This window comes from Falco peregrinus, chromosome 1, assembly GCF_023634155.1.
Source record: "Falco peregrinus isolate bFalPer1 chromosome 1, bFalPer1.pri, whole genome shotgun sequence".
Lineage (NCBI taxonomy): Eukaryota > Metazoa > Chordata > Aves > Falconiformes > Falconidae > Falco > Falco peregrinus.
In genome coordinates, this window is record NC_073721.1 from 130,491,660 (window position 1) to 130,517,747 (window position 26,088).

A 26,088-nucleotide genomic window follows, 5' to 3' on the forward strand; every position below is an offset into this window, starting at 1 on the left:
TGGAGCTGTGCCCAGCCATGTCAGGGAGGGAGATAGCGGGGGGGCGGGACATGGACATGTTTCTGCCCAGGGTTCACACAAAGTGAAGTCCATGTACAACTGGAAGCGTCGGAGCAGAGGGTCCTGAGACACGGGTTGTGTTCCATTTCTTCTTGTCATCTGCCTGCAGGGACTTTTGGGCTCCTCCAGATTCACGATTATACAACAGGGGTGCTTTCAGGGGCTGGGCTGCTGCAGGACAAACCTATGTGCATAAAGAAGAGACAAATAAGAGTGCCCAGCAATCTCACCCAGCACGCTGGGCTTTGAATTATCTCCCTTTTGTGTTGTATGCACAGACCACAATCAGGAAGCAGAGGGTCTGAAGGGTTGAGCACCAGCCAGGATCAGGTAGCTGGTAATGCAGCTCTCCCAACAGCCAGTTACCCAAGGGGCAAGCAGAGCAGACTCACAGATGGTCATCATGTTCAGAGAGAGAGTCCAGATCATCAAGCATGTTCATGGTGATGAGGCAGGTCTCAGGGCAAGGTGAAGGTCAGGATGAGGTCTGGTGGGAGTAACCAGGGTCAGACAGAGTCCGTAGGCATGAGTCAGAGCTGAGATCAGGTCAAGTCAGTCCATAGCCAGGCACTGCTCAGCTCAAGACTAACGCTCCTAGGATACGCATCAATGAGAGACTAATGGCCCAGGGCTGAGTTTAAATGGGTTCCTGGGCCCATGGGGGTGGAGGCCCAGGTGAGACCCATTAAGATCTGTTAGTGTCCTGACAAATTCTGCCAAATTTACAGCTCCATAACTTTGCAAGGAGGTGCAGGCTGTGGGAGAGGAAGTGCCTGAGATGACCCAGTTCCTCTGGGAACTAGCACAGGGAAGATTTATTAGCAATGACCTTCTCAGCATTTACTGCTGTTCAAGAGAAAAGGGCTAGAGTTGGCTTGTTCCTCTTCAGCAGCAGGGGGTTAGAGTCCAAACTGCAAGCGCAGCTCTAACATTACAAGGAGGAAAAAAAATAAAAAAAATACTCCTGTGTTAGACATGCATCCTTCCGAACTGCCTATGTGTCCCCCTGGGTGGGCAGCTGGCTGGTCAGCATGTGTGCCCTTACTGTCCAGGTGATGGGCATGGCCAGCTGGGAGATATTGCCTTCTAGTTGGTCCTCCACCCAGCAGGGATGTGGCTGCCCCCACTAGCCTTGTGCCTACCTGTGCTGGAGGTCCTGAGCCGCAATGGGAAATCTCGCTCCCCTTTCCCACCATGCTCCTTTCCTGGTTGTGTTCAGCGGGAATATTGCTGAGCAGGGCTGTGCTGGGGCTAGCCAGGAGATCAGGGAGTTCATGCCCTGTTGCAGTGTCATTATAAATGCTTAGAAACTGAGGGGACACCAGATTAATTGCTGAGTACTGAGGCTCGACCAGATGGGGCACATGTGGGAGAGCTGAGCCCATAACCCAGACTGCAAGCCTGGGAAGAGTAACGGAATAGTTGCTCGGGAACTTGGACGCTGGAAGTGGGAGCATGATTCAAGGCAGCCAGTGGGATTTTTATGGAAAACAACTCATGAAACAGACCCAAACTGACCACTCGCTGAGCGGCAGCACCAGTGCTACAGGCAGCTGTGCAGCTGTAACCCAGGCAGGGCTTCTAGATCACCACTTTCATCCTCTGCAGCAGTCTCATTAAATACTACTGCCAGATGCCAACAGACAGACCCCAAGCAGGAGACTTAGCACAGCTCACCCTCTTCAGTAGTGTGATTACAGCCAAGTGGATGTTCCAATGAAGGTGGCATGGGAGCTGAGCAGCCCCCAGGCAGGTGTAGATGCTTGACAAGCTGGGCTCATCCACTGAGTGTTTTACTGCACCTGGGAGTGAGGTCTGCAGCTTGGTCATATGGGGCTGGAGTGGGCTGATGGCACTGCAGCCAAATTCCACCATTCCTGGGAAGGCAAGAGAGCTGCCCACTCTCTTGTCACCCTGAGCCTGAACAAAAGCAGCCTTGCTTACAAATGGAGACCAGGTTTCCTCTGGATTTTTTAGTCCTTATCTTCCTTGCAAAGTGGTGATGCCATTCCTAATTTGGAAAAAATAACTGGCACCCAGGACCCACCTGGGAGAGGCACCATACTCTGAGCTCCAATCCCCAGGCACCAGCCTGGCAGGGTTTGTGATAGATTTTCTGCCTCTGCCTTCCTCCAACTTTGGCGTGCAGAGCTGGCCCACTCAGTGCCTGCCCACACATCTGCCAAGCAGTGGAGGAGCCAGCCCATGAAAAGATGCTGTCTTCAGCAGTGGCCGTAACAGGTGCTCAGAAAACCGGGGTAAGAAATAGTATGTGCTCATGAATCTTCCCTGTGACACATTGCCAGTTCACAGTGCCTTGACTATCAGCGGTGAATTGTGCTGAAGAGTATGCTAAAGATTTCCTCTGTAGATTAGAATCCAAAGTACAAACCTACTGCTGTTCTCAGGGAGGTGGCATTTCTTGCTTTTGAAAAAAAAATGCCCCTACATTTAGTCCACCAAGGCTCTGGGGCACCCGTATTTTGTGGGTAGACAGGAACTTGATCTACCTGTGATCTGAATGGATGCAAGCTTTCTTTAGCATACTAAGAGAAGCACTGGCAGCAGGGGAGGCTGGAACCTTGGACAGCTTTGGTCTGGAGCCTGCTGAGAGCTGCAGCATTCAGGGCAGGAATCACCACTGCAGCATCCTCCACTGCTTGCTCTCTCCAGCCCAGCAGAGGCTCACTTTCCCAACTGTTACCAGCCACCAAAGGAATCTTCCCAGCTTATATATCAAAAAAGGCATTACAAATTCTATTTCAGAAATTGATTTTGCTGACAAAGGTCACTGCACCGGCTTCCACCAGCGGTGCAGGAGATGGGCCTCTCGACCACCAGCTTCCTGCAAGGGCCTTATAATGGAGCTGGGGAGGGACAGGGTTGACTCAGCAAACACCGGGCTTCTGATAGATGGCTATGTCCTGAGGCAGAGCTGCCTCTGCCCAGAGCTAACCATCCCCTCTCCTGGTAGGATTAACCCTCTGGGGCTGGGTGAGAGCAGCCTGCAGCCACCTCCCTGCAGCCCTGCACAGATCCACACCCTCCGGGAAATGGTCCCGTCTCACCCAAAGCAGACAAAAAACCCCAGGGATCCTTAGCTGGCACCACTGGTTTCCCCTGATGCCTCCAGCTGGAGGAAACAGCGATGGTTTGTTTTGCTCTCTGTTTTCCCGTGGTAATTCTTGCACACAATGTTTCTCGATGGCTACTGACCATTTCATAGCACAATCTGTTACAACCCCGACGTTCCAGATGGTAACACTTAACTCAGAACCCGTTGTTTTATAAATAGAGTTAAAATTGTCTTTTTTCCCCCTGTGCACCATTTCATATTTACATACATTTGAGTTTCATCTTTTTTTATTGCCCAGTCTTTTTCCACAGTTGGCCTTCATCCACCGACCCTTTGCATGAGCAGCAAACTTCAGTATTTGCCTGTTTTTGCTGATCATTTTTGAATGTGCTGAATGTGGTCCCTGTACAGCTCCCTGGTGTTTTCTGCTGCAGAGCTTGTTGCCTCCTACCTTCTGTTCCTTACCTTTTAGCAAATTATTTCTCCCTGTAAGGACCTCACCTCCCATTCTGGGGTTGCGTTCTTTCTTTAGGAGCCTTTGCTGAGGGACCTTGCCAAGTACCTTTGGGAAATCCAGTTGAATGATCCCAGTGGGCTCACCTTGCCCATGCACCTCCTAACTTCTTGAACAAGGAACAGCCCTATTCCTTTCCAGTCCACAGATCTGGTTTATAGCCTACCGATCCCCACATCTCCACCTCAGCCACTGTTCTGCCCCTTGGTGCCACGGTAGGCTTGACAAAACAGGGGTGCTCACCACGGCAAACAGGTCAGTGCTTTCAGGTCTGCATCCTTGCAGAGCCTATGGGCAGCTACAACCGGGCCTACGGGTTCATTGCCATCCTTTGGGTCACCGATCCCTTCTGCATGTTCTTCCACTGCTGGTGTCCAGGAGCTGCTGGCCGCACAGGACGCCTGGGGTGCCCTGTTCCTCATCAAAGAGCACCTTTTGTCCATGTAGGGCTAATATGAGTAGTAACAGACCTATGAAATGGGCACTATTAGCAAATCCTCCAAATGTAACTAAAGATGAAGCAAGATTTCATCGAGCAAAGAAAGGAGACCTTTCCATAACTATGGAAAATAAATATATCTAAAACCTGCACATCCAAGAGGGCCTTGCTAACGCTGAGCTAATAATGAACAAACGGAACAGACCAACCTGGAAATACTGTGGCTTATAGCGTTTAAAGCAAGGTCCAGTTTATTTCTTTGTTAAATTATGCTTGGAAACCTTGGCATTGACTAATGCATCTCCCAGAAACGTGGCCAATCTGGTCTGGGAGAGACTCCGAGCTGTGGAGCTCCAGAAACACAGCGCAGGCGCTCCCCAGCCCTGCAGACATCCAGCTGGGCAGGCAAATGCATGCTCAAAATCAATGGCTCTAATAAAAAACAAACACAAACAGCAAAGGCGTCGAATCCCCCTGTTCGCCTCTTTCACAGAGCTCCTGGTGCCAATAAAACTCTCAGTAGCAGTTAAGTTGTTTTAGCCTCCTCTTCACCACTTCTCCAAAGCCAGGTCAAATTTAAAAGCCTGAGGGTCTACTTTGATGCATTTTTCTCTTGTTTACAAAGATTAAATCCCTCCGTTACATTCATTTGTCCACAGGCAACAACTGTTGTTTACAAAAGATAAAATTTGAAAACTTGCACATCTTGTTTTCAACTCCTTTTCAATTTTCATTTAAGCTTTAAACAAGTTGTGGTTTTTCCTGAGGTTTCCCACTCACTGGACATAGTAAGAATAACTGCTCTGCAAGGAGACTTAGAGAACAAAATATTGTTTTCTTGCAGGCAAATCCAGGCCTAGCTTAGCTCAGAAGTGTCCCAACCAGAATTACATGGCAGAAATCTGATGTCCCAGTCTGAGTGAATTGAGGTTCAGAGAAATTAAATTGAAGTTACTTTTCTCTACATTACTTTTACTTCTGTCTCTCTGGAAACTGAAACCCTTGCAAGGTTTAGTTTCTGCAAGGGAAGGAGAGATTGGAAAAGAAAGGTGATATTAAGATTCTCGCAGAGAGAACTCTGGGAAGTGTTTCTAAATCATTAAAACAGAAGGGGTGCAAGTCAGGAGAGGAGGCAGAGGGAGTGAGAGACAGAGCGTGCCTGCTCCATCCTGGATCACAGACGGTAGGTTTTCTAGCCCATCCCTATTTAGACTGTTCTTCTCTGTGGAGATATTTGATTTCCCCTAAGGTTTAGGGAACTCTGCTGGATCAAACATTTAAAGGACCTGCTAGAATTGAACATGTGTATGAACTGCTCCGTGAGCAGGAACTGATTTAGCAAGCAGCAGGACCCAGCATGTAGGCAGGCCCTGCTCCACAGGGAAGCAGGACTCTGTGTGGAGGAGCTGGTGGCTTTCCACAGAAACTGAGGGGCGAGCAGGGATGAGCACACAACAGCAAGCAGCAAAGCTGCTACCATGAAGAGGGGCTCCTCATAGCCCGGCAGACCGCCAAGTAGCAGCAAAGCCATCCAGTTACAGCTAAGGAGATCCAACAAGGCAGGCTTGCCAGGAAAGCCACCATACCCCTTCCAACTCCAACATGCATCAGGCTGCAGAGCCATCTCTGTCTCTGCAGAGACCCGCGGCTTCCTGAGGGGCGAGCAAGCTGAAGTGCCTGGGTGCAGATGACAAAGGGATGGAAGTGTTGCAGGGGAGGGGAGAAGGCAGAAGGGGCAGGCAGCTATTCAACTGGCTCAAAAGGCAGTGTAGGTGCTATTTCTCTTCTCTCAGGAGCCAGTGATGAGACAGTCGGATCAGTCACTACTACACATCAACTGCCACCGGGAGCTGCAGACACTGATGGGAAGGGCAAAGGCTGTGCCCTGCCGGCATCACCAGGCACATCTCGCAGACTGAGGACGGGAACCAGGACATTCCTCATCTGACTCAGCCACTGAGCCACTGACACAGCATGCGTCTTCAGCCTGGGTTACCTAAACATCTGCTTTGCGTTCCCCTGCTCCAGCACAGGAGCCATCCCCAAGCGACATGCTCTGCCTAAGCCACCCCGCCTCTCCTGGCCAGCCTGGCCCATTCTGGGAGCTGCGTGCTGTGCCTGCTTTCATGCATTTCTCCCACAGGAACTGGTCTTCTAAACACGCATGGACAAGACTTCACCTTGCAGATTGTCCTGGAAAAAGTGAGGTTGACCTGTTCTGATTTTAAGGGCAGGAAAACCGCCGTGAGATTACCTCGCCTCATTAAATGAAAGGATGCAACGATTGTCTTACAAATCCAAGCCCTAGAAACCCCTGCTAAGCAATATGCAGCAACAGATCTGGATGAAACAGTGTAATGCTTATTACCGTTCAACCAACAACCATATGTTTAAGTATCATAAACATACAAAGATAGCCTTCGTCTCAAGGAGTTTTGACATTAAGCATGTTACTCCTCAGCTCACCTCCTATCCATCACGCTTTTGCTCATGCATTTAGCTTCAATATGAAAAAATGGAGTCACCCAACAAAATTCTAGCAATGATCAGAAATAGCCCAGCATCACTCTGCTCTGTGAAACAGCTCCTGCCCATGAAGATATCTGTGCCCTGAACTGCAGATGTGATTGAACAGCAATTAAGCAATGAAATTGCCTACCAGAAAACCTGCTCTGTTTGGCTGTAACCATAACAGAAACAGAAGGAATCTTAGCCCTGGCAGGTATTTTTCTTGGGTTTGGGTGGTTTGTTTTTTTTTCCTTTACAAACCAGACCTTCCAACACCCACATACTTCACAAACAAATCCTTTTCTTGTTGTGACACAGAGATCTGTACCCATCTCCAAAGCCTTCAGTCTCAAAAGCTTTGCTAGAGCTGACCAGACGGCTTCAGCTTTAAAAAAAAAGAGGAATAAAACTGAAACAAAAAACAGACACGTCAAGTTCTAACAGCAAAACCCCTGGCTCTGTGGGAGCACAGCAGCGCTTGCCAAACATTTCAGCATTAGCACCCAGCTGAACCAGAGATCCTGCACGCTCTGTAGCTTTTCTGCTCAGCAAAGCAGAATAAGTCTGGTGGGGACAGCCAGCAACAACTCTTTGTCATCCCATGTTCTGTTTCCAGCTTGTGCAGGCTCATACCTCGCACCCCCTCTTCCCACTGTGCTGGAAGGAAAGGCGTTATAGGGATAGTGATGGGGGAGGCAGTGCGGGAGCTGGAGCTGTCAGTGGATTCACTGCTTATTTATCCTCACCTTAATCGGAGCCAATACCTCATTTCACAGCTGCAGATAACGGAGAGCCACATTCTCAGCTACAGTGAGCTGAAAATAGGCAGAACACAGACCACAGAGACGAATTCCCAAATCTCACACTGCAGCCCCTGATTTAGGGCAACTCTTTCTGTTCTTAAGGTGTCTGCAAACTCAGAAAAAGAGCAACCCACTGAAGCTGGGCTGCAGCAGGTTCCATCCCACCCTTTACCCCAACCACCCTGCACTTTTTTAAGCACTTCCTGCTCAATTACTTCACATAGCATCATGCCAGAGCAAGGTTGGGAAAGGCACACACCTTCCTTCAAGTTCCAAACAGGTCTGCAGCCACCTTGGCATGCAGAGTATGCCCTCAGCCACAGCAACCAGTGACACCTGCTGCCAGTGACCAGCCACGCCAGGAGGGTAACCCTGCCACCAGCAGCACCCACAGGCTACCCTTTCCTAACATCCCAGAACGACCATTTCTTTTCTCTTGGAACTGAGGTTTCAGCAGATGATCTTTAACAGCTCATCTTTGCTCTATAATCACAAATCCTTTGTATTTTAGTCTTTTTTTTTTTGTTAAATTAACTCAGTAACAGTAACACAACTGCTTCTGCATGCTCAGATTTTTGCAAAGGGTGTGAATGCGAGAGGACTTGGAGAACAGCATCAGCAGCACCTTCAGTGAGTTTTCACCGTAAGGTGTCGATTAGCAGACTTCACAAGAGCTCAACTCAGTCCTTTACGTAAGCCCAAGTTAAAAAATTTATGCACAAAACCAGTTTAAGCTAAAGGCAAAGCAGAGGAATAGACTCAAGCCTCAGTGGGACCTGCCAAGGCAGAAACACTGCTCCAAGTCCTTAGGAAGGTCCTCCATGGTCACAGCAGCTCCCACAGATTTTGTGTTCCCTTGCTGCTGGCCAGGTTTGGCTTTTGACAAATCATCCCATCCGTGACTTGAGCATTTCAGAAAAACTCTGTACCCACATTCTCTTCTCAAGTGCTCCAGCACTGAGAGTGGGAGATACAGATTTTATTACCATTTTTTATTATTAAGTTACAATTACTCAAAGAGCCACAGGCCCAAGGCTCAGGGCTGGATCCCTTCACAGACTCTTTGCAGTGTCCCAAACATGGGTTTTTTTGCTTCATCCTACCCAGGGAACAAACCACCTGGTTAAACCAACTTGTGTTGGGACACCACAGGTCAGCCCAGCTACTAAGCATTAAGCAAAACGGTCCTGTGGACATAACTAACAGCACAATTCACTTCCATAGATCGGACAGGCTTGAGAAGCCTAACGAGGTACATATGTAAGAAACTGAAAATAGACCCTAAACACCCTACTGGGTTTTGTCCTTGCCTTTCCTGATGTTTTATGCTACACAAGCTGTACTCATGGCAGTGGCAATCATCTTTAATGATCCCTGTTGTTGTTGAACCTCAGAGCAGTCATGAAAAAGAGGGAACAGAGGATGCAATGAAACGCACCTGAAAAAACACACAGTAGCTTTGAACTGTGTGTAGATTTTGCAAGACTGAGGAATGCCCAGGGAAAGCACAAGAAGTGGCTCCCACTGCCAGGGGGAAGCTGTCCTAGTGAGACAGCTGGTTGGTAAACTGTAGAAAATGGATCAAGCAGCCTCAAGCAGAGGTGGTAATGGCACCATGGTTCCACTGCCTGCTTTTATGAAAATCTGTCCTAGTGAAGGGGAAGTAAAATGTTTCCATGAGTCAGTTTGCACACTGTGGAGGCAAATTATAATGGTCAATCACACTGTGCAGGTGGCACAAATTTATATTGAAGCTGGTAACTAGTCTCTGTCTTGCACCTCTTCCTTGGGCTCTCCTCTGACACCACAGCTACACAAGAAGGATCATCATCATGAACAAGAAGCCTAGAAAAAAAGCTGTTGCACGTGGTGACAAGTGGTTTCTTCTTTTAGACCTCCGAGCAGTGGGGGCTCAGTCTTTCTGTAGCTTTCAGGTGAGCTGTAAGAGACATGGCCAGCTGCAGGGATCATTAAACCTAAAAGCCATTTCCAAAACTAAGAAAATTTTACTATTGCATCCTACTAAAACATCCCTGCCATACCGCTATGGGTATTTCCCATCTCAATTCTTTTGTTACCTAGTGCTGCAATGACAGCTTACACACAAAGGAATCCTTTGCCATTTTCTGCCCAAAACACCTTGTAGTCTTTAAGCAGACTATTTCAGTGTGATTTAGAGAAACACAGAAATATCAAACAGATCCACAGCTCAGGACCGCTTACTCACCAAAAAGAAATGAGATGAGCAACCACTGCTGTTCTGTAAAGAAAGCACAAGTTAGTTTGCTAGGCTTTAGGAGTCAGTCTGCAATGGGAAAGCCGAGGTGTATACATCCCGCCCCCTGGCCCCCCGCCCAGGAAAACAGGGCAACAAGGCTGCACTCAGCAGGGCAAGAACGAAGAACGTGGCAGGGCTTGTTCTAGGAAAGACGCAAAATCTTTATTCCAATTCTGAATTAGAAAAAACATCACCTCCAGAGCTCACCATTTGACAGTTCAGTCAGCACAGGGAGAGGTCACGCTTGCCCAGCAGAGGCACAGACTTAGAGGACCCAGTCCTGTAGGCACTTCAAGAGGAAGCTCAGCTTCAAAGTACAAACACTGAACAGTTTGGCTTAAATTTTTAATATAAAAACTCACTAAAAATGCTAAAATGTGACAAACCATTGGAAATACTGTGACAAACATTTGCCCTTATGCAGTAAAAAACAAAACAAACCCAAACTGGCAAGAAGCTTTGAAATGCATGTTTTCTTCTTCCTCCTGGCACACTGGACCACCATCTACTTAAAACGTTCATCCAAAAAAATCCATGGCACCTTCACCTCATACTTCAGTGCAAGAAGCTACTCTCGATGGACCAGCACAAACAAACCCAGTAAAAAGAGGACTGCATACTGTAAGAGAAAGAAGAGAAGACACAAGAGTCCACATTCACATCTAAAGATGCAGTAAGAGCAGCAAACAAAGGGCAAATGGTTCTGCCTGTGTGAATAAAGTTCTCGTGAAGTATTTTAGCTGGGGCAGGAGAAGCAGGCAGAAAATGAAAGCTCTTACCTTAAATTTTGGGTAATCATTCATTAAGATAGTCACTATTCCAATATAGGGCACAAATCTACAAGAATAAAGTTTTTATTAAAACAAACACTATTCAAGGTTGCATATAGGAGAAGCACTGCCCTGGTACTTGTACAAAGGAAAAGCCACTCCAGCACGCAGAGGGCTACAGTCAACAGGCCTGGGACTTCTTCCTCCCAAGCACAGAAGTCATGGCAGTGGGGGCTGAGTGACAACAAACCACAGAGCGTGTTTTAGCCTCTGTCTTGTTCAGATCTCACTTGCCTGCAAAGACCGTGCCTTGCAGAATAATTTTGATGAAAATTCTGATCACGCCTGAGTGTGCACTACCTTTGCACCGGTGTCCATCCAGCATCAAAATCTCAGGATGTAGCTCACAGCACGACGCCTTCGCTTAAGCCAAACTAAGGACTGGACTACCTTTGGTTTTTAACTCTCCATGGTACCTTTTGAAATGCTTTCAGGCAGGTCACAAAAACCCAGTAGGGAGAGTTTGAGAGGGATTGACAGATGGCACTGGGGAATGGCAGTGTAAAAAGTCACATCTTTTTCAACTTTACTTACCCTCTTGCTCGTCCTACTACGTCCTTTTTCTCCAACCAGTGCTGCCCTCGTTTGTACAGCCCTCTATCATCAACGGCATTATTGTCTCCCTTTGTCAAAAATTTGATGTCACCATTTTGCCTAGCAAAGACAAGACAGCCAGGTAAATCAGAGAAAAAGAACTTAATAAAAGCTGCTCTAGAACAAGCATGTAGACTAACACCAAGATATTAGAAGCAATAGTGTCCTACACATTGGAGCAGGATGAAAAAGGGAAACTGCCAAATGCAGTGGAAAGCAGACAGTTTGAAAAAAACCCTGCCAATAAAAGAATGAATTCTGCCCCCAACCAAGCTTTCCAGCAGAGTTTAAGAACAGAACCAGCAGGATGAGCCATTTCTAGTGAAGGTACAGCTATCGCCTCTTTGCTTTTGACCTCTCTCATGTTGATGCTTCTCTTGCTTCAAACACAAATGTTGGGTTCTGGGCTCTGTACTACCACCCAAAATGAGACTTTGGGGTTAAAGCAAACACTCAGTAGTGGTCAGAAGCAAGCTGAAACTTAGGAATTATTATGAAAAGGGGGACAGAACAAAACAAACAATACCATTATGATACTGCATGAACTCGCGATGTGCCTACATCTTGAATGCTCTGTGCAGTTCTGAACCCCCTACATCCTTTTTTGAAATGGAGAGAAGAACTGGCAAAGGTTCAGAAATGGATAACAAGGTCTGGAACCACTTCCATACAAGAAACAACAGACCAGGACTCTTCAGCCTGGAAATGACAGAACTGATGGGAGATATAATGGTAGTCCAATATAAATGACACAAACAGCAACAAACTAACAGCTTTTCACTGCTTCTTCCAATATAAGACCTAGAGGGCATCAAATGAAACTCAGAGATAACATGTTAAAACAAGCCAGAGAAGGTGCTATGCAGAACTAACAACAGTGCAAACTAAACCATGTCTCTCAGGAAGGATATTTTGGATGCCAAAAAGTTGTATCAGTTAAAAAAGTGACTGGATACTCCGTGTAACAAAGAAAGGGAGGCTATTAATAAAGAACTGTGACTTTGTGCTTGAAATTGTGATTTGCAGAAAGCAGGGCAATTATCACTACATACTCTCTCTAGTCTTTGTCTCGAGATGAATTAGCTTGCTAGAAACAGGATCCTAGAGCAGATGAACCTTTGCTTTGACGAGGAAACAGCTGCTGTTACGCTCTAGCTTTATATACCACGTTATGTGTCCTTCCTCAGTAATTTCCATTCAGCTTGCTGGCCTGCCAGCAATGCTTGCTTCTAAGCACCAGTTTGTGCTGCTACTCAGGGATCAGCCAGCCACAGTCATCTATCTCCCTGTGGCACATAACAGCAGATGCTGAGCCAGAGCATTATTTTTGCTTGATTCTGTCAGCTTACTCACAGAAATGACAGATCAAATACAACACAGGCCAAGTATGCAGAAAGCCTTCAGAGCTCGTGCTGATTGTTTTCATTATGCCTGAATACTAATGTGTGTTACTTGACAGAAGCTTAGAAGACAAAAAAAAGGGTGTCGGGGGGAAGAACAGACCTTTCTTCAAAGCACATTGTTGTTCCCACACTGTGAGCCAAACACCCTAGGACAGGGGTCTTCAAACTTTTTAACCAGGGGGCCGGCACATGGATGAAGTGGCAGGCAGTCATCTGCGGCTGCTTGGTTTCCCCCCCCAGCCCCCGGCAGGGGGGTCTGCAAATACCGGGGGCCGGATTGAGGACCCTGGGGGGCTGTATCTGGCCCGCAGGCCGTTGTTTGAGGACCCTTGCTCTAGGAGCTTAGAGATAACAGTCTGGAAAAAGATGAAGATACCCAAAGGTGCAGATAATGTAGTTTCAGCTCTGAAGACTGATGGCATCAGAGTGCATTATCTTTTTGAGCGGATTCAGTGCTTTATCATGAACCAGTATGAGAAACCCACAGCACAGTTGCTCTCCCGTCTGAAATGTGAACGAAAACTGGTCTGTCCTGCACCAAAACCAATAAGTAAATTTTGACCACAGGCTCAATGTTTAGTGACAAAGAATGAACTCAGTTTCGTGCTGAACAACGAAGAAAAGGCTAACAAGTAAAAAACATTTTCTTACTGAAACACTACTGATGTGAACTGGAGCCTGAGTTGCCACAAAATCGTGGAGAACAGGGTTTCTGTTTTCCTTCATTTTGACATTCCTGTCAGCTTTCACAGAGCCTTTTCACAGCTTTCATATTCAGTCCATAACTATAGGAAGTAATGGGAAACTCCAGCCATTCAGAGGGCACTCTTGAATGCCAAACTGGCACCAGAAAAATATTCTTTAAACAGTGAGAGCAGCAACTGATATCTCAGAGTCCTGCCTTCAGAGTCCAGCTTCAGGTCACAGTACAGATTTTTCAGTTTTATCTTTCCTAACATAAAGATCAGGTCTGTCTTTGGTTGTTTTATTTAAATGAAACACAACAACACTGGACAATGGTTTACTTCACAGAATCTAGGATTGGTCCTATGATCCTGTTAGATTTAAAAAAACCAAACCAAAACAAAAAACAACCACTGGATACCTTAATACCTAGCGGTGAGATAGAGCCAGGCAAAAAAAGAAGAGTGGGTAATATTTGAAGATGAACTACCACACAGAATGCATGTGTCTGCTTCTCCTTCCTATACACTGGTTGAGAGCAGACAGAAGACCCTGACCTTTCTTGCCTTTTCAATAATCAGCCCAAACAGCAGCACGAGAGCCCAGCTGAGCCTTTAGCATGCAACAGGAGAGCAGGAAAGTGGTGTTTTGTTTAAAAGAGTTCCCAAGACATCACAAAAAGTGCACGCGCAACATTAGACATCAAATTTACCAAGCACACTGATCTTGTTTTTAAATTAGTGGTACCAAAGAACAATACTTTGAAAACTGACACTGTTAAACGTTTAGGGTACAGAATACATGTGAACAGCAAAGAATGTGCTCTGTCTACTGGGAGAGGCACCACACTCTCACAGCCAGGATTTCAGCCAGACTATTTATGTGCACGAAGTTTGTCGACCTTGACATTGGTCCAGACAAATGGTTTAGATGTCCCAACAGCTGTAGCTGTGGCTGTTATGAACGCTTGAGCAAAGGGACCTTCTCTATCCCATCGACCTCACTTGACTAGAGCAATCCTCAGATGCCACCATTACACAGGATTAAAGTGATTCACTTAACCTAGGAACAGATCTTCGAGTGCTAGTATAGCTCCAGTTCATTCATACTGCAGCAGGCATTTACTCAGCAGAAAGAGATGCTGGGACCCCATCCAATTATTGCCCTCTCAGAGCTGATTTGAAGAATGAGGCATTCAATTCAAGATTTAGTTTTCACTCAAGTGCCACACAGGGCTGGCTTGGATCCCCACAGACCAGCCTGGAGCAGCCACAGTTCCATCCAGCAAAACAGGAAGGCTCATGGCTGCAGAGGAAGCCTTGCTTGGAAAACCAAGCCCTATTCAGCAATCAAACCAGACTAACTGCGCTTTATTCCTTCACACACACAACCTGCTAAATGTTTAGAGAATGAACAGTATATGGAGCGTGCAGCACATACAGGCACCAAGTATAAGAATGCAAAACTTCCTACAAAGAAAAGGAACACCCTGCTTCTGCATGACAGCAGGAACTAGGACCTTATGAAGACAAGTTTTAAAATAATGCATGCTACACACAGAATGCCCCCCTTCTGTACATTCTACCTCTACAAACGAGTCACTTCACACACACAAATGCATCCATACCTACAGGAGACAACCCAGTAATATTATATAGCAGCTTGGGATGGAAATGATGGCACAGGAGACATTAAGTGACACAGGGAGCCCAGGACACTGGAACAGACACCCCACCTTGTGCGTTGTTAGGTGATCTTTACAAGTAAGCCAAGGAGGGCAGATTTTGCCTGTCTGAAACTTCAACATTACTTCCTACAGCACCTGAATATACCGACATCCCAATCATTTGTTTATCCAAGGAACTGAGGAAAAATAAATTTAGCTAAACATCTGCAGTACAATTCCCAAAATTCTTGACATACTTCTCATGAATTTTCAGGACACGATGTACTATAGGAATTTCCCTTCCTTCTATCCTAAAGACCACAATTTCTCCCACTCTGATTGGATCTTCAATTCGGTTTGTGAGGAACAGGAGATCTCCTCTGTGAAATGCAGGCTCCATGCTTCCACTGAAAAAGAGGAGCAATTAAAAATATCAGAATCAGGTTTTGGAGTTTACAGTCCTTTAAGAAAAATTTCACAAGAATCTCAATGAAGAACTCCTAAGGAAACCACCTTGGAGACCAGGCAGATGTCTAACCTCTATTATAATAAGATTTTCAATCACCATGCTACCAGCAATATTGACTTGTTGGGAGAAGAGCACTGCCAGGAGCCAGTGTTAAAAGCACACCAAACAGGAAAAGTCTTCTTCTTTCTTCTTAACAAAGTTGTTGTTATTAAGTATCTTTTTGACTTCTGAGCTCTTTATTTGATAGGGCTAAATGGCAGTACTGCAGTGGTGGGAAGCTTTTTTAATTTCATTTATTTTTATTTTTTGCAGGTAGATAGATCATCCTTATGAACCACGCACTAAAACATACAGGCTCTTGTATTCCCATCTGGAACAGACAGACAGACAGGTGTGCTAAAAATTTGTTATTGTGATTAATCACTTTGCTTAATCTCATTTCAGGCACCACTATTCAAGTTATTCTCTTCCCATCTTGTAAATGGCAATTGTTACAAACTACTTAACCTTTTCCAGTCCAAATAAATAATGCAGTACAAAACAAAATGATGAACTTTAAAGTACTGCATAAATTTGTGCTTTATCCTGAGACAGCTCAGAAGCTGCTATTGAGAACAGAAGATCACATCAGTGAAGAAGGGATGTGACCTAATGGCCCATCTTACTGGGTGGAGCAGCATGAAACGTCTCCCCTGTACTTCACGGGCCCATCAGGAGGGAGTTTAGTTAAAGGGCATGCAGTAATTAACACCAATGTAGAAACACACACAAAAGCTGACATGGCCACAGAACAGGCCCTGCGCAATATCCACACCAGCATCCAATGACTGCCCAAGGAACCTGTCCCAGGCAGCAGGAGGGTGGGAGTAGCGCTGGTGGTACCTACCGAATGGCACTTTTGTGAGGACAACATGCAACACCTAAAACATATCCAGTTACAGAGCAATAACTCTTATAGAAAGGACTACAGTTAAGGCTCCCCTTTACCTGGCCATGTTACAGCTCACTAGAAGGCCTGGAAAAAACCAAGCAGCTGCGAAAGAAGAGTTAGCGGATACTTTTAAGGATGCAATGTAACACATAATAAAGCTCACTGGGCTTTTTGGCAAGCCAGTTCCCATTCAAAAACCCCAACAACTCTTTTTCACTAACTGAATTTATTACTGGCATCTCAAAGATTTCAGCTTCCTTTTCACTAACTGAGGCTCTCCACATCCTTCAACCATTCATGTAGCAGCAACAAGAGACACGGACAGGCACAGCAGGAGGTACCAGTGCACTGTGATGTTCTGCTACCACAACTTCTACTACAGGAAGTACCATTTGCCTTGATGTGAAGGCAAGCTCTGCCATAAGCACTGCTTTTATACAGGAATGATCCCCCCCTCAAGCAACGGGTTCACCATCCCCTGCTTCAAGGCCTGCCTTTTTCAAGTCTCTCTTGCCCCCAGCACTCAGCATTTCTCCAGGTTTGGTACGGTCCAGAAATGTGCGAGTTCCGCTCTTACCGTATTTCTTTGAAGTCCTTCCTCCTCTTTCCCCTTTCTCAGGACTAACTCTCCAACATACAATCCATCCAGCTGGCAGAATTGGAAGGGTGAGATGCTATTTCTACGCGATGCTCCCAGCCTCGCTCACCTACTTCCTCTTCCCTCGCTGTTCCTCTGCCTGACCCGAGAGCAGGAATCCTCAGAGCCTCTCGCCCGCCGGGGACGGGGCAGGATCCTCCAGCTGCCCCATCCCTCCGGAAAACTTCCTCCGGGTGGGCCCAGCGAGCCCGCACCGCCACGACAGGGCGGCGCCCGCCGCTCTCCGGCCCTGCCCAAGGCCCGCGGGGTCTCACCCCCACCCCGCAGCGCGACGGCTGTACCAGTCCCCCCGACAGCCCCCCCCTCCCCGCCGCCACGGAACTTGCCTCAGCACCACCACGATGGGGCTCTCGCTGCCCGTCACCACCATCAGCCCCTTCCAGATCATGAGGGCGGACGAGACGATCATGCCGAAGTTCAGCACCTGATAGTACAGCTGCGGGGGGAGGGGGGCGTCAGGCCCCGCGACCGGGCAGGCCTGGGCAGAGCCGGGCAGGGCGGACCCGACCCGGCCCGCCCCCCGGGGCCCGCCCCGACCCCCCCGCCCCGGCTCAGCACCTGCCGCTTGTTCATGCGCCGCACATCGTCCAGAAAGTCCAGCGACAGCATCGCCAGCCCCGACGGCGGCAGCACCACCGCCCGCCCGGCCCCGCTTCCGCTTCCAGCCCCGCTTCCGCTTCCAGCCCCGCTTCCGGTCGCGTCACCGCCGCTTGTGCCCCGCCCGGCGGCCGAGGTGCGGCGGTGGCGGCCCGAGCGAAGAACGACGCCCAGGCAGGCACCCTTGGATGCTTTTATTTGCAATACTTTGAAGTAAACATCGTAGCAAGGCACAGACGCCGCTGCGGGTTAAATAGATACGTGATGGCTCGGGAGCGCCCCCTGCTATCCTTAACTCTACGTAGGCTACCTGGTAAAACATCCCCTAGGCTAACGTACACCGTATCAAAAAATACAAAGAGTCCAAACTGTTGTATCAAAACACGTCAAGACGAGAAGGTGAGCGATCCGAATGCGATAAGATAAATAGTTCTTAAATTATTTAAACATTGTCATAGTAAACAACGAGCAGGGTTCTGGCTCAACATAATAAAAAAAAGAACAGTAAGAAGATAATTATATTACATGAAGCACATGTGTGACGGGAATGAGTGAGCAAAATGAGTCAATATGACTGCACGGAAAGAAACGTCTCCCATGTGACAGGCCCTGCTGAGCCCTGCCAGACACCAGCCCTCGCCGCGCCGCGGGATGCTGGTTCCTGCTGCTGCTAGCGTGGGCCATGCTCCCCTCCTGCCCTGGCAGCTCACAACAAGCTGGCCAGGGAGCCCCCCACAAACCAGTGCTGTCAGGAGTGCCGCCGCAGCTTCCCTCCAGGTGATGTCATGGACAGGGCATGTTTTCCCCTTCTGGGAATGGTGCCAACCTGCCCCCCAGCTCTGCCCCGAGCTCCCTGCCAGGATGAGCCACCAGGCACCGGGCCCAGCTGCACCCAGCCCTGGAACGGCTTCCAGCAGCACAACTCCACTGATGCATGGCCAACACATCCCCAAGGGGGACCAGACCCTCCTTAACGCAACACGTAGCTTTGAGCTGTGCTCACCCAAGAGGACAGGGGCTACAAAATTCTCTTTCAGGATGATTCAGGTCCAAGACATTTCATTACATTGTGTTTTGGAAAATACAGTTGTTATTTGGGCAATTAAAGAAGTATCAGCACAACTTACAGCTTGAACCCGTCCCGTGTAACACACCAGATCCCAGATCCGCCAGCATGGTCCTGACAAGTGTGTTTTGCTGAGACAGTGTTATGAGTTAAAATGAATAAAACAAAAGCAGGATGGGAAGAGAAAAAAGAAGCCATAAATAGAAGAAAGCAAGCAAGATAGGGAAGGCAAGGCTGGGGCTCCGGGCAGAGGCTGAGGCAGTGCACACTTAAAAGAAGAGAGCTCATCTTAAGGAAACTGCAGCTGCAGAAAGTGCTCCTAGATCCTCAGGAGTTGGACAAGCTCCAGCGAGGATTCTCGCCCTGCTTTCCCTTTTCATCTCTCTGGTCTGGCAGAGAGTTAGTGCTTAGGATGCAATGGCAGGGTTTGGTTTTTTGTTTGTTTTTAAATTTCCCTTACAAATAGAAGTTAACGGAAAGCAATGTCCATCCCAAAAAATCAACAGAATATTTCAAAGATTCACCCCATCCCCACCCTGTATTTTGAGTAAAAAAAACCCAACAAAGAACCCCGACCAATCAAAAGGGGTTTTTTGTTTTTAAGTCTTAAGAGACTGAATGATTGTTCTGCGAGGTGCTGTTAGGACCCTCCACGCCAGAAGTCTGACTGTGTTCACAAAGAGCTGAGTCACTTCTACACTCTCTGCATTTCAGGTTTTCTTCTACCATAGTGTTCATCTCACCATTATAGCTCTCATGTCCATTTTCACTCATCTCCCTTTGTAACTTCTGCCGTTCATCTTCTTCCTCCTCCTCCTCTTCCTCCTCCTCCTCTTCATCCTTTACTTTATGAACAATGAAGAGGTGTCTGTTCAGAGAGATGTGAGAGGTGTAGCACAAGCCACAGAACAAGCACTGGTAGGTGGAGCTGTCTGTCTTGTGCTGAGGTATGTGTTCCTGAAACTCAGTACTGATGTCTGTCGCAAAGCCACATTTAGCACATTTCCAATGCGTTTTCAGTTTTTTGGCTGGTGGCACATCTGAACCCGCAGTGGTCTCTGCTTGACCCAGCTCATCCATTGCCATCCTCTTCGGAGATTTTGCCTTAAAAAAATAAGATTAAAGTTACTTTATTGTTCGAGCCAATGGAAGAATAAGTGCATATCTGAAGACACCCGAGGGTGAATACGCATTGGTATTTGGATACAAACTAAAGGAAGCCATCCCTAGGGACTCCTGTTGCATGGCCTTTCCTACCAGTACCCAAATGCCTCACCCCAGCATGAAGGATCTCAACTGCTGTCCTGTGACATGGGGTGGGAGATCTGGGAGGAGTTGGCTGGGCAGAAACATGATTGGGAGAGAAAATGTGAACTTGGTGTGGGAAGAAGGAGCCCACAGAGCAGGGACAGCTGAGGGTCACAGGGATGGTCCTTAGCCTAGACAATGCTTCTCAGATTTAACTCTGAACATTTTCCCCTCCACTCAGGCTTTTTTCACAGCATCTCTCATTAACCCATCCCTTCTGTCTTATAATCCCACAGTGTGCTTCTCCTCCCATGAGGATGGCTCACTTGCATATGTCCCATCATGTGATTTTGTTATCTCCTCATCCAGCAGCACTGAGCAGTCTTTGTTTAGGATACAGCTTATAGGCTTGTATTTGCAGAGCAGCTGGAGCCATGTGAAGCCACCACCCGCCACTGCTTAGCCAGGTGCCCTGGTATGTTGGCTGTGCTTGGGGGAAGCAGCCACCAGCTCATGAAAGTGAAATCTTGAGTTACCCCAGGTTTCCTTGTGGCATAAATATAAAGGGGAGTCAGTCTTGGCTGCGACCCCTCTATGCTAGGGTACAGATGAAAATAAATTGCAGTCATATGGAAAACGTATGTCTATTTTCAAAGGAAATGGAGCAAAGAAGGCCAATCAGCCAACCCTCTGCTCCAAACTGGCCCAAAATAAAATGAGTTGAACAGTTACATTTGCTGAAAAAAATGATACAGTCCTACTTAGGAGGAATGCAGTTCTCATAACAGAAGTCTTTTGTAACTAGCAGAAAAAAACAAGGGAGAAAGAGGAAAAATGTACCAGGCTGGTGAACACAGTGGCAGGGGAAAATGACAGTAATAACAAACCTAAATAAGACCTGGTTACAAAGCAGACTGAAAAACGGCCAGTAAAAGATAAAAACACAGGGCCACATGTTCCAAGGATATATTGAAAAATGCAAGATACATTGCCCTGGTGCTGCTGCAGCTCAGCTGCACTTTCAGTTCTGATTCTGACACTGCCAGAGAGAAGCAAACTGGATGGAGTTCAGAGGAGGGGAAGGAAATGTGCCGTATGGATGAGACGGCCTGACTGCTGGCTGCAAGGCTGCAGCTCGACAAAACACCCCAAGTGAACACCTACTCGCCAGGTACATTTATTTTTCAATGAAAATATATCAGTTACTTCAGCTGTATCTCTCTCTGGAGCTTTTGCTTTGGCCATCTGGGATAAGTCTGGGTTTTTGATGCCGTGCATGAGGCTGATGTGATTCTCCAGCATGAATGGCTGAGGAAATGTCTGATTTTCATCTGTGCAGTACCTTGAGAATACAAAAAGAAGAAAATTTATTAAAGGAAATGCCAAGCAGTTAATTTCCATCCAAACAGCTCTGTTATGTGCCACACCAATAGGTGCCATTGGAGACAGATGCTGATGAGTAATGTACTATTAAATTACCAAAATATGCAACAAATCATCATTTTAATAATAAAACATTACCCTTGAGAGAAATCTAGCACAGTTTAGAATTTTCCACAGTAAGCATGAATGGGAATGTACTAAATAAATACAGGGACTAGTGAAAATCTGGCTCACCGTGATACATGCTACACAAGTACAAGATAAATAATCAAGATGGAAAATACATGGGAGAAAAGTGACTCTCAGATGAGAGACCTCCATGCAGAGGGACCTCATGACTTGCGTAACACCAAGGAGGCCTGCAGCAGAACCCGGTTCTGCACCCAGCGTTCCCAAGCACCAGTGCAGCATCACATCCACAAGATCATGTGTATCATAACACACTTAACATGCTTATAAAACTGCTGAACTTCCATTAATTGCAATAACCCAGGAAGAAGCACTCATGTACGCATCATTTATATGTAATTATTCATGTTAAAACTTGGTAGGATTCAAGAGCTGCTAGAAAGCATGGTTGATATTTCAAAAGGAGATGTGAAGGGGATATGCCATCTGTTAAACAACCTTCACTCCTGGATGACTGAGGTCTACTGGAAATAAGTGCCAGGCCTTGCAGACACATAAACCACATCTCTGCAGCATGGTGAAGTACACAGGGGTCTCTGTTAGCAACTGGGAAACCCAAGACTGACTTTGTACTCTTTTGCTGCCTGCCAGTGTGACATGGGAAAGGTCCACCAGCTCCGTATTGACCCAAGCAATGAGGCAAGTAACACCTGACTTTTCTGAAATGCACAAATTGCAGTTGAAATGTAGGCAGCAAGGGATGAAAATCAACAGAGAGGAGATGAAGTGTCTCTGGGCAACAAAGACATCTTTTGAAAGGAGAGAAGAAGATTCCTACTGATCTTTCAGTAACTAGATGGAAATTAAACAACAGTCAGTAATGATGTGAAAATGCAGACGTGCTCATTGAATACTTCCGGTTTTTAACAGGAACTGCTTAGATGATAAATTAACATTTAATAATGATGGAATTTTTCTCCCTCATGGAAGAAAGACGAAAGGTTATTAAGTGGTATTTATCAAAAATAAACATGTTGAAAATCAAGTGTTCCAGGCAGTTTGTACTTAAAACTTGGAAACTAAGAGCAAGTTCTCACAACAATAACCAAGTAAATTATGAAAGAAAATACATAAAACATCAGAATATTGTGCAATTTGTCCCAATTTTGAATTCTTTTCATGTAAGCAGGGAAAGATGCTTTTCTAACCTGAATTACTCCAGTGACAAGCTTGGCAGGAGGGTGTTCATGCAAGTCCTCCATCACTGGTTTCTCCCTACAGATTTAACAAGAGGTAGAGACCTAAGCAGGGCAGGGGGAAAAGGGAAATCACAGCCTCAAATGTTCAGAGTCAGAGGGAGGTCACCTAAAAGACAGCATGCAGGAGTCACAAAAATACTCAATTGCTGGATTAATGACAAATTTTACTCATGCTTCACATGGAATCCAGGAGAGGAGAATGATAGGAAGTTAAGGTGTCAAAACCCCTGAAGGGAATAACAGGTGAGACTGATGCAAACTGCCTGGTGGGAAGAAGGAAAACAGACACCATTAACCAAGGGAAAAGAAAAGGAGAAGCAGAGATGTGTTCTCTTACTGACTGAAGAAATGAGCTGAGAAGGAATTCAAAGGAATTCTAATTTGCAAATAACAGTCACTGAGGAGATTTTTAGAACAGCGCTCTGGACAAACTATAAGGGATCAAAGGGGAGACTGAACAGGAGACACTGGATCCAAAGAGCAGCCATTGGAGATGCTGGGACAAGTATTTCAAGGAAAAGGTTTCATTTGAAGAGTACTGTGATTTCAGTAAGTCTCCCACTACAATGATTAAAGAGAGCACAACCACTGTTCAATTAAGACTTCATCAACAGATTTTGAGGAGCTTGAAAATTAAACTACAAGCTTGAGAATTAAACACAACCACAATTTACTTGAATTTCTAGCTGTAAACATGGAATGATCGTGGACCCTTGAGTGAAGCTGTGGGTCCACAACTGTGTGTCATTCGGAAAGGTTACAGAAAAACTGGACTCCAGGGCCTATAAAGCCAATGCACACAGTAGGCTGGCACCCCCCAGATTATGAGGTATTCCTATACAAATATCCTTCCCAGCTAGGCTTTATGTTCATTTCAATTCTGATACACTCCACTTTGAAAACACTTGATCCACAGTGAATAGATTTACACAAATCAGGTGCGTGTAACTCCAAAGACCAGGGGTCCTCAAACTTTTTAACCAGGGGGCCAGCACGCGGATGAAGTGGCAGGCAGTCATCTGTGGCTGCTTAGTTTCCCTTCCCCCCCAGCCCCTGGCGGGGCAGGGGCTGTGTGTGTCTGTAAATACCAGCGACCGGATTGAGGACCCTGGGGGGCCGTATCCAGCCCGCGGGCCGTAGTTTAAGGACCCCTGCCAAAGACCATCAACCACAAACTTAAAGCTGAATGAAAAATACTAGGAGCCAACGTTTCATCTTCTCCAGAGGTTCCAAGTCAGATCACAGTTACAAGAAATGGAAAGTTTAGAAGTCCTCACCGAAAAATGCGTCAGGAATGTATTCCTATCAGATGTACTCCTATCAGGCCCCAGTGGTGATGCCAATACTTTATCCATTTACTAAAAGCTACTATGGCTCACTAAGCAGTCCGAAGAAATAAAGTACATGAGGGATGTATTCTTCAAGACAGGCTTTTAGTAACTTAAGTGCAGTAAAGTGACACCACACTCTTCAGAAACACCAGCATTAAACGAAAATTTGAGTTAAATAAAAAAAAAAACTCCCAACCTACATCACTGCAAACTTTCATTCCAACACAGATATGCATTAATTCTGTTTCAGAAGGATGTCTCAGAATGAGACAGGAAGCAAGTCTGCCCAGTCGCTTGGCGTATGACTTATTCTGCAATGGCAGATGAGAACACAGCAGTTGCAGAGGCAGTTTTGTAAACACTGGGCTTTGTCCTGAACTGAGACGGTACTTGCAGTTAAAATATGTTCACCAGCAATGATTTTCATTCACTGCTGATTTATATAGCTTGTCTTGTCTGAAGTCTCCAGATCCATTTTCCAACGTGCATCTTCCCAAGCAAATCCACCAGGCTTAATTCGGCATCACCCTGCAGCTTCTGCAGTCAGTTCTGCCTGTGTAAAGAGGTGGCAAGATCTACTGCCCTGGTTCATTAGGATTTTACACACTTTTTGTACCATTTTTTCATGGGGGAGGCACAAGAGTGATGCACGACTACAGCAACCATGAAGGAACAAAGATTGGCCCAATATTTTATTGGCTGTTCCACACAGGTGCACAATATCATTCTCATTTTGCACCTGCCAATCTCAAATCAAACCTTAACCTACATTTCCAAAGGGCACTGTGCTGTCAAAAGCAGGGACTTATTTTAGCCACCGAGTCTCTCATGTTGAACACATTCTTCTCATTCTCCCTCAGTAACTTATAGCCTCGGGTAGACAGAAGCAGACATGATCTATTACAAAGGGCTTCCAAACTTGAAGGATTAGCTTGTTGTTGAAAACAAATTTGAAAAGCAGCATTCAGTACGTACCAGCAAGTATAAACTTTCTTTGCTGTATCGTGATTATTGCGGATGTGTCTACGCAGACTGTTGGAGGCATTAAATGAGCGTTCACACTGTCGACAGGGATATCTCTTCATAGACTAGCAGAAGAACAGAAATATCTTTTAATAATACAAGGCAGAAGGCACTGACTGGATTCTAATATTCCCATGCTCTTCATCTGGATCTTACCTCTCAGGTGCAAAAAATCCCTCTTCCACTGAAAAAGATCACTGAGATTTTGGGGTCCCACTTAGACTCAGGCCAACAGTTGGCTAATATCAGCACCAGTCTTACAAAAACCAGGACTAGTTGAAGCACATGCCTGATTTTGTTTGTTTTATAGGAATTGCATTAGCTGCTTCTCCTGTGGGCTTATGTCACTGCAGGACCCTCTGCAGAATTAATTCAGTGGAAGGTCCCTTCTGCCCCAGAAGAAAGCAGGACCCTAGAGTGAAGTGCAAGTCCACTTACCCTTCTCTCTCCTCATAATTCAGCACAATAAAAGGACAAAATGTTAAAAAGCATCACACAGTCCTGCTTGTTACCCATGTGTGATATCCCTGTCCCCCTACGCAACTCTGCCCTGTAACTAGCCTCCTCCTTTTACTACAGTCTGTATAACCTGCATGCATTCCATTTAAAAACTTCTTAGACTTGTTTAATGAATATATGTGTACTGAACTTAAATATTTGGCAAATTTCCTACTTTTATAGAATTCAAACGGGAAAATCCAGCACTCTCACCCTGCACTCATCTCCTCTTGATACATATCAAGTGGGACAAGTTGCACTGCCCAAGTCAAGCCAGGAGGAATCAAAGACCATAATCCACATTTCCACAGCCTGTGCTCATGGGACTTGGGAAGGGTGACTCAGTATATCAAACAAGAATCCTGATGCCAAAGTACTAAGAAATCTGGCTGCACACACCATCTTGGCCTATGTTCTGTCAGCAAGCAAGGATAAGCTTGACAGAAGTAGGTCAAAGCAACATGCTTCAGCTGGATGAAAGCAACAAAATTGAGATTTAGTTCTTATAATGATAGCTCTGCACACTGCATGAATCTGTTACTCTTCCCCAGTTAGATGTAGTGATATCTACCAAACAATACATCATGTAGAGGAACTGTATGTCCTTCTGTAACGTTGAGTGTAGATAGTTTAGATTGGGC

The 26,088-nt window shown here is 46.3% G+C and overlaps 2 protein-coding genes across 5 annotated transcripts in view; both read right to left on the reverse strand.

Moving 5' to 3' along the window:
- Positions 1 to 10,009: 10,009 nt before the first annotated feature.
- Positions 10,010 to 17,611, reverse strand: SEC11A (SEC11 homolog A, signal peptidase complex subunit). Of its 3 annotated transcripts, XM_055819372.1 has the most exons (6): positions 17,472 to 17,609; positions 17,240 to 17,349; positions 15,113 to 15,262; positions 11,043 to 11,162; positions 10,458 to 10,515; positions 10,010 to 10,297 (listed from the first exon to the last, which is right to left on the reverse strand). In XM_055819372.1, exons 1-6 carry the CDS (start codon positions 17,520 to 17,522, stop codon positions 10,247 to 10,249), a joined length of 540 nt encoding a protein of 179 aa, XP_055675347.1. In that variant the 5' UTR covers positions 17,523 to 17,609; the 3' UTR covers positions 10,010 to 10,246. The 3 variants fall into 3 exon arrangements, with proteins under 3 accessions (XP_055675347.1, XP_055675353.1, XP_055675363.1); XM_055819378.1 differs by lacking the exon at positions 10,458 to 10,515; XM_055819388.1 differs by lacking the exons at positions 10,010 to 10,297; positions 10,458 to 10,515; positions 11,043 to 11,162 and adding an exon at positions 11,175 to 11,801 and having other exon boundaries at positions 17,472 to 17,611.
- Positions 17,612 to 17,689: 78 nt separating this feature from the next.
- Positions 17,690 to 26,088, reverse strand: part of ZNF592 (zinc finger protein 592) — a 37,344-nt gene continuing 28,945 nt past the window's right edge. The window contains exons 7-9 of one of the 2 annotated variants that reach the window (XM_005232622.4): positions 24,902 to 25,014; positions 21,031 to 21,166; positions 17,690 to 19,680 (exon numbers count right to left, since the gene is read on the reverse strand). In XM_005232622.4, the coding sequence (XP_005232679.2) occupies positions 19,183 to 19,680; positions 21,031 to 21,166; positions 24,902 to 25,014 (747 nt within the window). In that variant the 3' untranslated portion in view covers positions 17,690 to 19,182. The remainder of the gene's footprint in view (positions 19,681 to 21,030; positions 21,167 to 24,901; positions 25,015 to 26,088) is intronic. The other variant, XR_008749902.1, reaches the window with a different exon arrangement.

Bases quoted from the DNA above. Each gene is read 5' to 3' on its own strand.
- SEC11A (XM_055819372.1), bottom strand. From the start codon at position 17,522: ATGCTGTCGCTGGACTTTCTGGACGATGTGCGGCGCATGAACAAGCGG. The intron at 17,350-17,471 runs GTGCTGAGCCGG...CTCCCCCCGCAG, and splicing joins GGCGCATGAACAAGCGGCAG to CTGTACTATCAGGTGCTGAA. The intron at 15,263-17,239 runs GCAAGTTCCGTG...CCTCTTTTTCAG, and splicing joins CCCATCGTGGTGGTGCTGAG to TGGAAGCATGGAGCCTGCAT.